The sequence below is a fragment of the Pteropus medius genome, unplaced genomic scaffold (genome assembly GCF_902729225.1).
Source record: "Pteropus medius unplaced genomic scaffold, Ma_sr-lr_union100, whole genome shotgun sequence".
Lineage (NCBI taxonomy): Eukaryota > Metazoa > Chordata > Mammalia > Chiroptera > Pteropodidae > Pteropus > Pteropus medius.
Genome location: NW_024349141.1, coordinates 1,218,579 through 1,236,558, shown reverse-complemented (window position 1 = coordinate 1,236,558; position 17,980 = coordinate 1,218,579). Strand labels below are relative to the sequence as shown.

The 17,980-nt window shown below is 40.7% G+C and overlaps 1 protein-coding gene across 1 annotated transcript in view; it reads right to left on the bottom strand.

Annotated features, from left to right (window-relative positions):
- The window catches only part of CADPS (calcium dependent secretion activator), a 445,139-nt gene that overhangs the window by 174,902 nt on the left and 252,257 nt on the right, over positions 1 to 17,980 (bottom strand). The window contains 1 exon segment of the mRNA XM_039880531.1: positions 5,656 to 5,767. Within this exon segment, the coding sequence (XP_039736465.1) occupies positions 5,656 to 5,767 (112 nt within the window).

Genomic DNA, 17,980 nt, shown 5'->3' with positions numbered 1-17,980 from the left:
CAGTATATCTAAAAGTTATGTTTACACTGTACTATAGTCTATTAAGTGTGTAATAGTATTATGTCTAAAAAAATGTACATACCCTTATTAAAAGATACTTTATTTCTAAAAAATGCTAACCATCATCTGAGCCTACGGGAAAAATGGTGCCGATAAACTTGCTTGATGCAGGGTCGCCATAAACCTTTAAAGTGTGAAAAATGCAATATCTGCAAAGTGAAATAAAACCAGATATGCCTATTTTTAAATATCAGTAAAAATATATACCCATATATATTTTACATTATATATGTTTACTTTATGTTAATATAGTCATTTTTTTTAAATTTATGCCTATAGCACCTGGTGTTCCTAGGTGGTCTCCCAGGCCCGACCCTGCTTAGCTTCTGAGATCAGAAATTGGGCTTGTTCAGGGTGGCTTAACTGTAGACCATGGACCAATGCTCCACTGGGGTGTGACCCCAAATATTCGTTATTACACATATCATAAAACAAATGCACAAATATAGAAGTCTTAAAAGTGAGCTAAAGACAAAACACTATATTTTAAATATCTTGCCAATTGTAGTGGCTTTGTTCTATTATTAGCTATATTTTAAGGGACCATGTATTTAGGGCAAGGCTAATTGTTCATGATACTGGATATAAATCTGTAGTTCAAAGAATCTTATAAATAATCTCATAAAATCTTGACTGACATCTGATCTCATCTAATTAAATTGGCATTGTTTTTATCTCATGATTCGTTTTTATCTCACGAAACTCTTGCTAGCAGGAAAGGTTCAGCTCCACCATTTTCGTGCTGTTTGCCATGCTTACAATACTAGTATTGTCTTCAAATTGTAGCTCTTCTGCAGTTATCTTTGCCATTTATTCACTTTGTGGGGGTTAATTTAGTTAAAATTCTATCATAAAAGATATAAATTCACTTAACTGGTACTAGCAAGTCAGGGTGCCATTGGGTGGTGGAGATCTCTCCCCTCAAGAGAACACTTGTCCCTATATGTTACCCTGTGTCATGGTTCATATCCTGTGACCCCAGCACTTGGGTGATGGAGAGAAGGGGCTGCTGATTCCAGTGAAACCAATCCTCTCTCCTGAGCTAGTTTGGTCTGAGAGTTGAGGTAGAGGTGAATTGCTGGGAAGCAAGGAAGCGGGGAGGCTGATAGGAAAAACCCCAGCCAGGGCCGGAACAGCAGCAGGCAATGCCCTGGGCCTCCTTCTGCTCCTGCCCATTTGGCAAAATAAGTAGGAGCAGCGCTCTGGGCACCCGGAGCTCATTAACAGGCCTCCCACCATATGGGTTCTGGGCGGGTTTCCCACTGACAATATGGTGTCCGTTCACCAATGCAAATGGCCTCAGCTCATTACTAGCCTCTCTACAAAGACTTCTTCCCCCACGTGTGGCTCCCTAGGGAGACCACTTCTTCGGGGTGGATGAAGAGATGAGGTCATTGCAGTCTCCTCCATCTTCATTCTCATCCTGCCATGAGCCTGATGGGTCGACGACTCCTTTATATGTGTCAGCTCTGCTGAGTTATTAGGGTCCTTCTGGGTGCACATAAGCCCCTAGCAGTCCAGACACCTCATCTGGACATTCCAGCCTGCTAATCAAGCACTTCATCATCTCAGCTGAGGCCCATGTGTGCTGTGCTTTGATGTGGTGATGCTGATGTGGGAACACAACCTACCCCGTGCACTAAGCTGCACACCAGCCAGCCTCAGCTTCTCTTAGTTACCTGGACATGCAGACAGGTCCTTCTGGGAAAATGTTTTACCTTGAGCCTTTGCCTGGCTGATTCCCTTTAAGATTTAGCCTATGTATCCCTCCCTACCACTGCGTCTTCTCCAGGGGAAGCATCCCCCACCCCAAAGTGGATTATGTTTCCTCGCTCTTTGTTTCTCAGGTGTCCTTTCTCTAGGAGAGCACTTACCACACTGCTCTGTCAGTTCTAGTTTTTGTGTCTGTATCCTTTAGATGTTAGAGGTTAAGAATTTATTCCTGTCATTATTCCTGTTTGCTCTGTGGGTAGCACAAATGACAGGACACAGTGGGTCCACAATCATATTTGATACATGAAAATTTGATAATGTTGCAGTGTTGGCAAAGGTGTGGGAAACAGTCACTTTCATGCCTTTCGTGGAAGTTTAAATTGGTGTGTGTACTCTTCAGGGGACTATTTGTCAGTATCTATCAAAATTCAAATTTCACTCAGCAGAATTTGTTTTTGAAATTTATCATATATATGTATATACACACACATAAGTGCAAAGAAATAAATTCAAGGCTATTTACTGAAGTATTGTTTATATAGCCAAAGACTGGACACAACCCAAACACATTATGATATACACATAATGGAATATCACGCAGCCATGAAAACATAAGGAAAGTCAATATGGGCTGATATAGAATAATCTCCAAATACAATGATATTTCAAGCAAAGTTCAGAGCAGTATGTATACAGTAACTTCCAATTGTGCTTTTTCTTTTATTTTAAAAAAGGATGTGATGTAAGCACATACGTTTGTGTATATTATGCTTGAATATGCATAGAGTATTTGGGGATGAATGCACAACAAATTGAAAACGAATTTTTCCTCTGGAAAATGATACTAAAGTGAAGTGGGAGAGATCATTAGTTTCACTAAATATCCATTTCAATTTTTTTACAGTGTGTATGAATTATTTTTTCAATTAGAAAGGTTAATAAAAATGAAGCATAATAAAGATGGCACAAATTAAATATTGTTGAATGAATGAATGTAGCACTGGGATTTCAAATGTGGCTGTGCCCTTCCAAGCTCGAGAAGAATTACATCATAGAAACACTCTCCAGAGAAGTCCAAGTAATGGCTTCATTTTAAAAAAGACGACTTAGTGGTCATCCAGCTGCTGCCTGTGGAGGTGTCGCCAGCAGAGGGCGTCCCAGCTGGCACAAGGGCCAGACAGGCCAGCTCCACAGCAATTGGTAGAAAGTTTCTTTTGCAGGAAGGAAGTATAAACTAGTATCTAGGGGAATACATAATGGGGCTGGAGGAAAGAATAATTTAGAAATGAATCATTTCATATTAAGAAATGAATGGCTGTGTGGGGGCTGTGGTAAGCTCATGGCCTTCACCACAACAGCAGAGCCGAGGGTTTTATTTTTACATGGAACAATGAGGTGTAGTAAAAACGGCCCTGGAGATGAGGCAACGTAATTCCTGCCAAGTTACTTACCTCCTCTGGCCCCAGTGTGCTCATACATACAGGAAGAGTAATGATTGTAGCTGCCTCGTTGGGGTTATGAGGAAGACTCAATGAGGGGCTGCACATAAAGTTCTTAGGACAGTGGCCTAGCCAGTGGTGAATGTACAGCGACGCATGGGCTCCAACTAACTGGGTGGGGTGGGACAGTTTCCTGCCTTCCTCCCGAATCAGTTTTCTCATCTATAAAATGAAAGTTTTCGACTAGCCCTGTGGTTTTAACTTCTCTGAGTAGGAACAGCTTTGAGAAGCTGGTGAATGCTTTGAACTAGTGAATCCAGAAAAATGCGCATATCCTCGCCCCCACCTCCCCATTTGCAAACAATTTCAAGGGCTCCTGGGGCCCATAGTGCCCCCATAGACTCAGGTAGAGTGTTCCTGGACTTGTCTCTTCTAATACTAATATCCTAGGTCTCTAAGACTCTTATGATTCTTGACACGATTCTTCATGGAAAAAGTTTAAAGAAAAATAAAAGGCAGGCTACTTCACTACTTTCCCTAGGGACAGAAATGAATACCTGTCATTTCTCAAAGAAAGTAGCTAAACCCCTTCTTTGCTTTCATTCCCCCTCCTTTTTGGAGGGCACTCTTTTTGCTATTAGCCTTGTTTACTTTTTGTTTTACTCTCATTTGTGGCATAGGTCCTAGTAATATGATTTCAGGTCAGTTCTATAAATGAAAGCCAGAATAAGGAAATGAAAACACAAAGGAAGAAAAAAAGAAAGCATGGTTAATGTGTTGTTGCTGGCGTTGTTACGTGTGTGTGCCTGTGTGCTTGTCTCAGAGTATTCTCTTACTACTCTGTAAATGAAACATTAGAGGCCCAGAGAGGTTGAATGTCTTAGCTAGAGTCACACAGCTGTCAGAAGGGATTATGCATTCAATTAGTATGAAATGAAATTTATTGAGAGTATATGTGCTGGGCTCTGGGTATAGGGTGGCAAACGAAATAGTTTATGCTTCTCTCATGAAGCTTTTATAGTCTGGTGGGAAAGACAGAGGCCAACACTTCTGTAAATACTTTCTCTTTCTCTCATTGGTGATAAGTTCTGTGGAGGAGTTCAACAGAGGGCTGAGGTAGCAAATGAAAGGAGAATGGACAGTCAGCAAAGGCTCTCCGAGGAGGATGGGCATTTATGAAGAGAAGAAGGTAGCCTTTCAAAGAGCTGGGAAGTGGGGAGAGTGCACCAGGCAGAGAGAAAGTTCCCTGAGCGGGGAAAGAACTTGGTTTATTTGGGGAACTGAAATTTGGCTAATGATGCTTGATAGTGGATGAAAGGAAGGTGGCAGCAAATGGGCTGAGGAGGTGGGCAGAAGCCCGATCACCAGAGTCTTTATAGGTTGCACTACAAGGTTTAGATTTTATTATAAACAGGGTGAGGTGATGGAAGCATTTCAAGCTATCCAGGGACAAATCCAACTTATATTCTGAAAATACTACTGGCTGTTTGGGGCAGTGTCAATAGCTGAGATGCAGGAACACATGTCTTTCTTACTTCGGTGGTCCACAAAGAGATTGGTACCAACCCTCAGGATGTTTAAAAACTTGGGGGGACTTTTTTGGCTGAAAAGATCATGGTACTGGACTCTATTGGCCTTGAATCAGTGGCACCCAGGGATACTAAACATCCTGCAAGGAGTGAGATAATCCTCCCTAATGAGGAATTGTCCTGCACCCCACCTGACTTTTGAATATTCTCACTGAATATGAGTGGAGGTAGCAAAATTTGCTTACAATTGACTGAGTCTAGACCCTAAATCTTTTTTACATATACACTCAAAGTATCTTTGGCACTTTTCCAGGGAAACCAGGAAAATTTTGTTACCAAGACTTGATTGCCAATTTGAGAAATCAGTTTACTGATATACCAGTCCCCACAGTGGATTTTGTAGTTGTCACTGCACAGTGATTCTCCATAGAGGAGCCAGGAAAGTACTCCTCTTTCGGTATCCTAGTGCAGTTGTGTATGAATCTTTACATTTTGAAATTATCTTAGTAGTAATTAATTTCCTTTTACTTCTTCTTTATATTATGTCGTGTTGATTTAAAAATTGTTAGGTGGGTCGCTTTGTTAAATAATCTAAGAATTTCACTTCAGGATAGTAAAAGCCTTGGCGACTCTTTGCTCTAACTGGTGTTTGGGTTTGATGGTTTGAGGATCCCTACTCTATCTTATGCTATACATCCTATTGGTCACCCAGATTTGAAGGGGGAAGTTGAGGTTTGAAGAGGTTGAGGGATTTCCTTGCCCAAGGTCACACAAGGCAATGCAGAGTGGAGTCTGGGATTCAAATCACAAAGCCAGGTCTATCAGTACTTGGTAATGCTGTCTCTTGGGACCTGGGGATGCCCGCACTTTAGAGCTCCTTGTGATGGATACCCCTTGTGATGAGGAGTGCTTACCCGTCCAAGTTCCTTGTCCTCCAAGGCAAGGACGCCTGTGCTCTCTGTGAACAGCTTCACCTTCACAGCAGGCAGCGCGTGCGTCGTGGAGAAGTCACCCTGTGTGCCCCAGCTGTGGACAGAATCAGAGAGATCAGTGTGGAGACCTCTGCCTTGACAATGCTAAATTCAACTGCCTTCTTCCTGAGCTGGGTGAATGCAGGGTTAACCCGAGGCAGGGTTGAGTGTCACATCCTCCTCTCCTCCCCTCCAAAGCTGCCAGAATGACAAAAAGTGTTAATTAACTTGTTAGGCAAATGCAAGACAGATGCTCAGAAAGTTGCCACTGGGTCTTCACAGAGCACTAGAAGGAATCATATGGAATTAGTATGAAATCAAGTTGGCAAGAACTCTCCCCCGTGCATTTGCCATATCTACAAACTATTTCCAGGTAAACACTAATATTTCCTTGCATCCTTGGAATCCCTAGTTTTTGGAAGTTGCAGTTCTAGATTTCGATAGGGCTTCATTTGGTCCTAGCCAACATCTGACTTTAAAATGAAACTTCAGTGGTAGTGGGGAGGCAAGAAGCCTCATTTCTATTCAAAGGTGAATTGAATAGAAGAATGGATAGAGCTCGGCTCTTCATGAAAAGCAAGAGTGATGTGGTAAATGTCCTTCCCCACTCACGGTCTATGGGATTCTGAGTCTTAGATTTCCCCAGCGGGGAGCCTGGCTTACTGAGCATCTGGGCTGGGCTGACATGAGTCCCTGATGAGCCCCTCAGATGTGGCCTCGTCGTTCCTCATCATTATTCTTACAAGGCCTTCTCTATCCACTCTGTACCTGAAATCGGTGTGATCTTCTGGACGTGTCAGCTAAATTGCACTGAGCCCCTGCCCTAAACGCTCCCACGGCACCTGTTCCATTGTACTCAAGATGCAGTTCAGTCCCCTTGGTATGGTCTCCCACTCATCTGCTCCAGTGTCATGGGCCTCCTGATTGTGCCACTTCACGACTCTTGCATGCATGGTTCCCTCTGCTGGCAATGCTTCTTCCTACTCTGCTCTTTACCTAGCTACCCTTGATGGGCTCAGCTTAACCACCACATTCCCAGAGAACATGGCTCTTGATTTCATTTCCCAGTGTAAATTTGTTTCTAGTGTTAAATTCTCTTGAACGTGTTATTTAATTTTCCATCCTAGCAATCACTAGATTTTTAATTATTGTTTTATATAATTGTTTAATAGCTGAATCCTCTATTATTCTGTAAGCTCCATAGGCACACAGACCGTGTTTTGTTTATATCGCATACCTACTACTTAGCACAGTGCCTAGCACATAGAAGATATTTATTAAGTATTTGTTAAAAAAACAAATGATGCTAAATATATATTCTTTTACAAGATTAGGAAACAGGAATAGGTGTAATTTTGTAAAGAGATGTTTTTTATTTTGCCTTCTATAGTGGTCAATTTCTATACTGTAAAATATTCACTAAAATATGATTTTTAATGACTGTAATATATTTTTTGGCTGCATCATAATTCATTTAATCATTGTTCTATTACTGAGACTGAGAGACATATTACTTTTTGATTTCATTTCTGATTATTTCCTGGGGATAGAGACCTAGATGAAAAATAATTTCTTCATGTGTCAGCAAACATTATGATGTTCTTACAGTGCTGCAGAGGTTGTGCTCATCGATGAATATTTTCAAGGCTTGATTCACCTATTCCCAAAACGCTTTTTATAAAGGTAGGAACTGTCTTCCCACTATCTGGGAATGAGAGTGTAAATCACATTAAGTGTCCCTGTTTACTTTTTTTTCTGCCCTATTTTGTCATTGTCATTTCCATGGATATTTCTTCGACTAATAGCAGGCCTGAATATTTTACTCTGTTCATTGGTTGTTTGTATTTTTCTTTCTTTCTTTCTTTCTTTTTGTAAATTATAGAAATCTGACTTCTCATCTCACTGTTGTTCTCAAATAAACTCAAAGACATGAGGGATCTAGAGAGAGTTGACAAGCGATCACCAGAACAATGGGGGTCCAGATTCAAGGTGATCTGTGTGTGTGCGAGAATAGTGAGGAAACATAAGAATCACAATAGAGAAAGGAGAAGACATGGATGAGGATATCAGACAGAACAAAAAACTCCAGGCTTCAAACACAACAGCAAAATGTTAGATTAGAGACAGAAGTTCTTAATTTTGGTCATTGGCAATTGGAGCAAGCCCCTAAGATAAAGAAACCTTTGTCTCAGCAAAGGTGATGTGACAAGGCATAGAGCTGGACCACATATCCTTAGTTCAAATCCTGGTTAGTTACTTACAGATTGCAGGACTTGAGGCAAATTAATAAATGTCCCTGTGTCTCAGTTTGCTCAGCTATAAAATAACCTTATTTCACAGAGTAAACAGTAGCAGGCTTGGAACAGGACAAGAATCCAACAAATTTTGGCTACTTTCTCTTTCCCAAATAAGGAGAGATAGGATGTATTCCAGTAACAGTGATGACCACTCATTTAGTGTAATCTCTTCAACACACCTCTATTAAGCACGTAATAAATCTGACCCTGTACTGGATAAGAAAGATAGACGCGCCACCCTTCCTACTGCACAGTAAGTAGTAAAACCGTTATTATCATTCCCATTTCACAGATGAGAAAACTGAGAAGAAACTCAAGATCTTATCTACTTTATTACAGGGAGTTGCCACCAAGTAGGGCTAATCTCTTAATTCTTACTTTACAGCTCTTGCTTCTATTGTTGTTATAATTATCAACAATAATGATTAGCGATAGTAGCAAAAAAATGAGCATTAATTTATTATTTATGATTAATTGTGCTATTAATCTCTTTAGGCATTTATTATGCTTAATCATGGAGATGAGGAAGATTCCTGCTGTAAACCAAGAGTTCTGGAATGAGATGCTTTAACACGATGCCTCAGAAAGGTCTTGATCTCAGTGCCTTGGGGAAGCCCCCACACTGTATCCTCATAATACTGTCCTTGGATGTGGTTCATAGGGATTTTGTGGCCTGCTCAGCAGGCACTAACCCAGTTTGCCTGGACTCCTGCTGCAACTCCGAAATGCTCAGCTCATGAAGCGCTAAACGTGACGCAGACCGTGGGCAGGGTGAGGCTTCTAAGACCCCATCAGCTGGATGGAATTCAAGCTGCTGGGGGCCGTCCTGACAACCCCTGTCCATTTGGACAGAGTTGCTTTTCCTTACCACCAGGCCTGCAGCTGTGCTTTTGGCTTCCTATCATGACCCTTGGCTCACCTCAAGATGTTAGGTTACCACTGAATCCCAATTTATCCATCAGATTTCAAAATGGTAACCTGGCCCAGTGGAGCAGGAAAAAAAGAGAAAGTCTCCAGTCTAATCTTAACTGGCTATGTCACTTACAGGACAAAATGCAAATGTGGGGCTTCTTGTTCAAAAAGCACAAAGAAAGTGCCATTCAAGTTACCAAAATATAAATATAAATATGAATATTTTCTCTGCTCAAATACACGCTCTATTGTTCCATTAGATTTCACTTACATATACAAGTTTAAAGATCAAATTAAGAATTTCAAGATGGCAACAGCAGAACATTACACTTAATACAGGTCCCGTCTGAGTGCAGGATCTATGCAACTGCATGGGTCACAACCCCATAAATCAGGCTCTGAGTCCAATGCTGCCTCAGTCTGTTTAGCCTGGACTGAGGCTGGACCATGCAACAGAGGGTGGCTGTCACTGCTGTTGACACGAAACCGTTGCCCCTTGCTACAGTCATTGGACTGTGAAAACCATTCCTGGCTTCTTTATGCCAATGTTTCCTATTCTTAGGAGGCTCCACGGGGTTTATCAGTACCCATCCCTGACCAAAAGGTCATGAAAATGTACACTCTCTTTCTTTTTCCAGCCATGGAGAAACTATCTTCATAATAAAACAGAAAATATTTATTCAGAAATTACTATGTGCAAGGTATAAATTCCTATCTCAAGAATATTATACAGTCATTCATGCATTTTTATCTTTTAAAAACCATCTTGACCATCCTATGAAATACTTATAATTATACCCTTATAGTTACAGATGAGAAAGCTGAGGCTCAGAAAGGCTGGTAATGTGTCCAGGGTCACATGCAGGGAGCAAATGGCAGTCTGACCCCACAACCCAAACTCTTATCCATGCCGCCATATTGCCTCCCTCACACATTCCAACAACGCACTCCTCTGTGTCTTGATAGTTGACATAAGTTACCTTTGTAACTCAAAGGGACAATTCTGTTTCAAGATTGATGGGACTCAGGGCTACCCTGGCTTCTCAGTTTGGATTTATTTCAAATGTTCAGTATACTTCACAGAGTACGACATGCCCTACAGACAAATTAGCCAGTGGAAGAAGCATCAAAAAGTTTGACCTTTTGGTCAGGCTACTTGTTGATTGGTGAATCTATTTCTCATTGTTGAATTTTTCTCTGTTCATTTCTTTTCCTTTGCTGTGCATTGACTGTGGCTATTAAGATGAATATCTCTCCTTAAAAGTTTCCCAGAACTGAAATAAAATTACACTTTGAAGAGGTCGATGGTTGGGAAGGTTAACTGACTAACTTCTCTCCGAACACAAGGTAGATAAAGTATAGTGGGTGAGGTGTCCCTCTTCTGTGATCCCATCTTATCTACCACTGTACTCACACTGTACAGCCAGCTCACAAAAGTGCTAAAAATAGTCATAAGTAATTGAGTGCTTATGATTTGTCAGAACCTGGGCTGCTTTTCATGGATTATCTCATTTAATCCTTCTGACAGCTATATGAGGAATATTCTGTTATTATCCTCACTTTATAGATGGAGAAACTAGGACTTGAAGAAGTTAAATAACTGGTCCAGGGTTCCAGGCTATCACAGAGCTGGACTTCAAACTCAGAGTTTCTGAGCCCAAAGTCCATGCATTAAACTGCAGAGTTTTAATGCCTCTTGATAATTCATAAAACACTATTACAGTGTAGTTTGACAATTATCTGTGTGTTTCTGGTTCTCTCTTTAGATGGTGAACGCTTTGGGGGCAGGGAACATAGCATGATTTTTAAAATATTTCCTGGACCCAGCACAAGGCCTGGCATACAATAAATGTCTGTTTAATGACTAGGAAGGAGTGACAAATTCAGAATAACCATGTCACCAAATATCAGGGGATTCTGGAGAGATGCAACATATGAGGTAAACATGGGTGCCACTGCTTTCTTTAAACCAAACTGAGGTCTTTATTTCCTTGATGATTAGATGTTTTTCTAGGAGTACTTCAGTTCTCTGAAATGTATGCAGAGGCTGGCAGTGTGCAAGGGACACCCAGCATACACAGCAGCAAGGAGAGCATCCTGAGGAGCAAGGCATAGGTCCTTAACGGTCAAGGGGTGGTTAGCTGATATGGCCAAGGTCTGGAAGCAATGTGGATGCCGATAAGAAAGAAAGTGCCAATTACAAAATTAGCTATTATTATTACTTTTGGTCTTTTCTGCCAGAAGCACACAAGCACAGACTATGGAAATGCCATCATCCACAGTGGCGCCTCCAGATAGGAAGAAATGTGTATTGAGGTATGTGTGCCCTATCCAAATCAGATACCTTTTGCAAGAGGGTGGGAAATTAAAAGATGAATCATCCAGCTAACTAACCTCCATGCTCTATGCACTCCAAGCATTTCTATAACCTACATGCCTTGGATGATGCTCTGACTTTCACTGCTTAGGAATCCTACCTCTAATTAGCCCTTCTTCATTTCTCCCTTCATTTAGAAAACACTTCCTGAATGTCTGCCATGTGCAGATCACTGTGTTAGGTGCTGCTTTGGTGCTGCTTCACCGTGTTATAGTCTACTTAAGGAGAGGCCAAGTGCAGAAATGATTACACTTATTAGGTGTAAGTTTGAGCCTCGGCTTTCACATCTATAAACTGGGAATAAGAACAGCACTGGCCCCAGAGGGTCCATGAAAGGCTACATGGGAGATAAGCTGTTGCATATACAGTGTTCAACTCAAAACCCAGCACATAGAAAGCACAAAAAATATGTCTTTCATTTCAGGATGATAGACCAAGGGTTGGTAAACTATGGTCCATGGGCCAAGGCTGGCTGACTACCTGCTTATGTATGGCTCATGAGCCAGAAAGGTTTTTACATTTTTAAGTGGCTGAAAATAATCAAAAATAGAATATATCATGACTCATGAAAATTATATAAAATTGACATGTAGTATCCATAAATAAAGTTTTATTAGAACACAGCTACACTCATTCATTTACACATTACCTATACTGCTTTTTGTGCTTCAATGGCAGAGTCGAGTAGTTACAACAGAGACCATATGGCCAACGAGCATAAAATGTTTATTTTCTGGTCCTTTACAGAAAGAGTTTACTGACCCCTGCTATACACGCTTAAATTGCTGGCTCAGTCTATTGGGAATACTTTTATTTTCATTAGCAGATTAGAAGTATGTTCAGCCAAGCAAATCCATAAAGATGAACTGTAAACATACACTTACAAGGATAGCTCAACTCCATAGCAATCCAAGTTGCTGCTCTAAATTCTTCATGGAGCTCTTTCTAGCATTCTTGGTGTATTGGAAAATTTGGAATTGTGTACCATAGTATTTCAGACAGGTGGTGCCCAAATGCTGCTTCCAGATCCCCTTGAGCTGGCTGACTCATTTAGTCACACTACATCATTATTAATACCAAATAATAAACATAAGTAGCAGATAATTCATATATTGGGGGGTGGAGATGACTTTTAAAGTCACAGCACATTATTTCTCCAAACCTATTCCACAGTGTCACTTCTTTGAAAGTGAACACTTTGATCTGGGGTAGCAAATAAGGGAGAGAAATATGCTTGGGTGGAGGGAGGGAGAAATCCATAGGCAAAGCCGCCTTATACTGCGTGTTTGGAGAGCATCTGCTTCATCGCAGTCACATCTCTGTTTACTATTTAAAGCCTCTTATTTGCGGAAGCCTCCTCAGACCATATGTTGTCAGCAAATGTTGCTAATCAAATACACACAGTAATTTTCATTAGAATTTCCCCCACCCCCCTCATGAACAAAAAACAACATTTGCCACAAAGGGAATATACCTCCCAAAATGACAGTAAACATCCACTGCAAACCTTTGACAACAGAGTGATACTTATGAATGTGTATGTGAGTAAGCCAAGAACACATGCACTTTAGGCAAATAAGGACCCTTGGAGAATTGGGTTTTGTGCAGGTTGGTGTTGGGGGATGATGTCATTAGTTGCCATGGCGATGCTCAGCATAAGGCCATAATTCATGCCACGAAGACTAGATTTGCATTTCTTCAAGGTATATGGTTCATGTGAGCTGGGTGTTAAATTGGTTTGGTTCATAAAATTAACTGTGAGCTTTAACAAGGGAAAAGTGTCATTTCAGGGAATGAAAATGTCTTAGTCCCGTTGCTAAGAGGGAAAGTTAATAATTGCCTGGAGATAACTGCATTAAAACCTTTTGTCCTGCCATTCAGGCAGACGGCATGATATTCTACACCAAACGAATCAATTGTTCTATCGCAGTGTGTTCCATGCAAACTAATTGATAGGATGTGATTCAGGGCCTCTAACGTATTAGAAAAGCTAAACTACCTCTTATCTGCATAAATGAGATATTTGCTTTGAAGAAATTGCGTTGTCTGGGAGATGGAGAGATGAAGGCTCTGGTTCACCTAGTTGACATTTCCACTGGAATGTCCCCTCCCCAGGAATCTGAAATCAAATGTGTACAAACCTCAGCTTTAACTTTTCCCCCTCACATCTGTTCTTCTAAGGCTTCCCCAACCTAGTCAAAGGAACTGTCAGCCACCTGAACATTAGTCTTGTTTTCTCCTCTTCAGCGCATGTCCACTTCATCACCATATCTTTCATATGTCCTACATACATCATAAATTGCTATGGAGAAAAATAAACCAAAAAAGGGAGGTTGGAAATGCCAAGAGGAGGGTGGGTAGAATATTTAAATTGAGTGGCCAGTTGAAACTTCACCAAGAAGCAATTATTACCTGCTAGAATGTAAACTCCACAAGGGTGGGGATCTATATCTGTTTACTTTTTGCTATATCCACAACATCTAGCACAATGCCTGGCACACAGGGGATGTTCAGTAGGCATTTGCTGAAGGAATGAATTCACTGATTTGTGAATTCCTCCACATACATATACATGTGTAGAGATGAGGTTCAAGTTGAAAGTGAAATGTAACAACGCTTGATTATCATGGACTTACATTCTTTGGTAAAGTTAAAGAGGAAACCTCTATGCTATAAACTTCATAAGGGCAGGGACCAAGTCCATCTTGCTCACTGTTATATTCTAGTGCTTAGACCAGTGCCCAGTGCCTGTTGAATGAAGGCCAGAGGGAAGAATATATACAATTCTTCATTCAAATACAGGAGATATATGTATCAATCTTTATTTTCTCAGTAGCTATGTGACCTTGAATAAGCCACTGGTGGAGTTTCAGTTTGCTTATCTATATAAAGGGGGCTAATATACTTTTTTTGTCCTAAAGACAAGATCTTGGGTATTTGATTTCTAACATTTCCATTGATTTTTTTAAATTTTAAAATCACAGTTGACATACAATATTATATTAGTTTCAGGTGTAAAACATAACAATTAGACATTTATATAACTTACAAAATGATCACCCCAATAAATCTAGTACTCATCTGACACCATTCAGTTATTTTAATATTATTGACTATATTCCTTATGCTATACTTAACGTCCCCATGACTATTTTGTAACTACCAGTATGTACTTCTTAATCTCTTCTTCTTTTTTTACCCCTCCCATCAACACTCCCCCGCAAATCTGGCGATCATCGAAATGTTCTCTATATCTATGTGTTTGTTTTTGTTTTGTTTTTTTTTTCATTTATTTTGTCCTTTAGATTCCACATACAACTAAAATTTTTAGCATTTCTTTTTGATTCCTTCTTAGAGTTTTCATCTCTCTGCTTGTATTACCCACCTGTTCTTTGCATACTGTCTACTTTTTTTTTTTTCAGTTACAGACCTTAGCATATTAACCATCGTTATCGTAAATTCCCAGTCTGATAATTCCAATATTACCTCCATATCTGAGTCTGGTTCTAATGTTTGCTCTGTCTCTTTGAACTGTGTTTTTTGTTTTTTAGTATGCCTTCCAATTTTTGTTGAAAGCTAAAAATGATGTACTAGGTAAAAGGACTCCATTATGGTTCTAGCAGCAGTTTCTGCTCCTAGTCTTCTGCTCCAATAAGCTGTGATCCTCTGTACTTGCCTGTTTGTCCTTCTCATTTTAGGGGCAGTGGTTTGCCCTGTGACCTAAATTCTCTAATTGATTTAAGAAGAGTTGCTGACTTTCAGTTTGCTCAGCCATTTCTGTGAGGATAGAAACAAGAATTTCATGCCAGACCAGAAATCAGAAATCCATTAGAGTTTGGAAATTTCAAGATCCTATCCAGCTGTGAGAGCTTCGATTGTAGTCTTCATTGGAGAATGACACATAAGAAAATGTATAGGTGGTTAAAAAAAAATATAAATGGAAAACCCAAGGTTGAGGCTAAACAACAGGATGATGTGGGATTAGGGTAGGTGGGGTAGTATGCAGTGCTGTGGGGTAGGGTGGATTGGGCCAAGGGTTGGATGTTGTGGGGTTTGTGGGGATGACTGAAGTGGGGAGGATTGTCAAAGGCTAAATCATTAAGATGACAGCACATCACATGGCCTGAGTGTCCATGTTATCTTCTCTGGAATGTAGTTTATGGTGTGGCCCAAAGATATTTCCTGTCATTGTGAAAGGAGGTGAGGTTTTTGTCACTGGAAATGATGATTGTTTCCTAATCTGAGGTTCTTTTGCATCTTCATCACCTAGTTGCCTTCCTCTGATCATCCGTTTATTCCAAGGTTCTAAAGACATTTAGAGAAAATGAACTGCTTATTGCATGATGGAACACACCTCCCCCACCCCCCCGCCCCAAAAGGGGAAAAAAGCTCTTAAGAGGTTGCTGGGAATACATTCATTCACTTTCTCCTCTCTGTGACACGGCCAACCAATTTCTATTTAATTTCTTACACTGGGCTTTTTTCTATAATGGTTCTTGTAACCTGAGCTGGTTATTATGATTGCAACCTGTGATTCTCATAAACAACTGGGAGGCTCTGTGGTTAATTGTGTCTTTAGAACCTGAATCTGCTTTAGGACACCTTGCAGACTCCAGAGGCTCCTGGATATACAAAACCCACACTACTAGGCCCAAAATGTCAGGAGACTTGGGCCAGGGGAATTACCAAATGCATTGCTAACCCATTTATATTCCAACCCGTTCTACTAAGAATATGAGCCAAAGGAGGGGGAAAAAAAAAGACTGAGAGAGACAGCAATATAGTGAGCTGAGCAGAGCCCTGGAGATGACTTTGGCCATTTCCCTCATGTATAAATGAGGAAGCCGGTGCAGTGGAGAAGAATTTTGGAGTCAGACCACTTTGTTTCTATTATCTGACAGCTTTATTATCTCGAACAAATCTATTAGCCTGTTAATTCTCAGTTTTCATTTCTATAAAATGGACACATTAACAGTATTTACCTTACAGGGTATCCTATCTGCCTGTCTCTTAATTAAATGAGAAAAGCACTGAGTATAAAGTAAGTTCCTACAAAAAGGCAGTTCACGTTATCCAGTGAACTCAAGATTAAGAGAATCTGAAGTCTGGCAGCCTGGGTTCCACACCCAACTATGCTACTTTCTATCTTAGTGACCCTGAGCAGCTGACTGAATCTCTTGCAACCTCTAATTTCTTAACTGTAAAATGGGTGTATTAATAGTGTTTCCTTTGAGCATTCTCTTGTTAGAATTAGATGAGAAAATGCTTCCCAGTCTGATCATCGATAAGCCCTACATAATTATTCAGTGACATCTCAGAGGTACATAACGACTTAGGCCAAATGCCAACACTAGAATCAAACATCAAGATGTGAGATGTTTTTAAAACCATCTGAATAATGACATTTGTGTTTTCTCAGTCTGGACAAAATAAAATTGGCAATTATGGCAAAGGAATAAGTGCTGAAAGCTCATTCTCACTTTCTTGAACTTCCTTCTCTGAGTACCTGAAACACATCCTTTCTCACCCTCATCCTATTTATCTTCCTTTTCTGGCCTTCTCTTCAGTTAAAGAAGATTATTGTTCAAAGAGATTCACTCTCTCCTGCCTTCCTCAGGAGAAAGGTTTTCTTCCTGCCCCACCGATGCTGGGTTTGTCTATGTGATATAATGATATTGCTTTGGCTTCCTTTAGGGCAGAATATATATCTCCACAACTTGACTTTGAAATTATCCATGTGATTGTCTTGGCTCTTGGCTCAGTGAGGTATTAGCAGATATGATGGAAGCAGAGGCTTGAACATGCTTGAGTGATTAGGCTTGTTCTCCTGTCCCTTCGTCATCACTATGAGCAGAGCTTCCTCTAGGTATCTCTTATTCCTTCAGCCTGGATCCCAGAATAAACTTCATGGAGTAGGCTTGAGTCTAACTGACAGTAAGGAGTCAAGGCCAACCAGATCCACAGTTTGAAGTAGAGCCACCCAGCCAAACCTGGCATAAATCAGCCAACTCCCAAAAAATTTGCAAGTGAGTGAATGAGATAAATAAATGTTGTTTTAAGCCATTCCATTTTGAGATGATTTGTTATATGGCACTAGCTATAGATATGGTGCTTATATCTGGTACTTAATCACATCATTCCCTACAGATTGGTCTGAAGTCCTCAGTTAAAAGAGCACATCCTGGAGAGCCCAAACACATTTTATAGTCCTTTCATATAGTTAAAAAGTTTATTACAGTCACTCAATTAACACTTGCCCAATGACCTTGCTGGCTTGGAAAAACAGTGCCCAGTTCATATGTCCTTAGAGAATAACCACCGTGTTTGCCAGTGTCAAATACGGCAGTCTTTCCACAGTGTGAGAACTGGATTGAGGCCTGATTGTACTGGCTAAGGCTGCCACAGGCACAGTCCAGGTTCCCTAATGAGCAAGAGTGTCAACACCTCCCAAGGCCAAGGCAAGCAGCCAATGTCTCTCAAACCACTTGTGGTCAAGTGCTCCCAGGGGAAGCCCTAACTCTATCAAAGGAGTCAAAGGCACTTCAGATCAAGCTTCTCACATGGGAAGCAATGAGCAGTAAGCCAACCTCAGCAGCTCTCAAGTGCTCCTGACATTTGTGGCTCTGTTCGAGTGGGCGCCTAAAGCCGTGGTGGGCACACAGAGGCAGCACTAGGAGAGTAG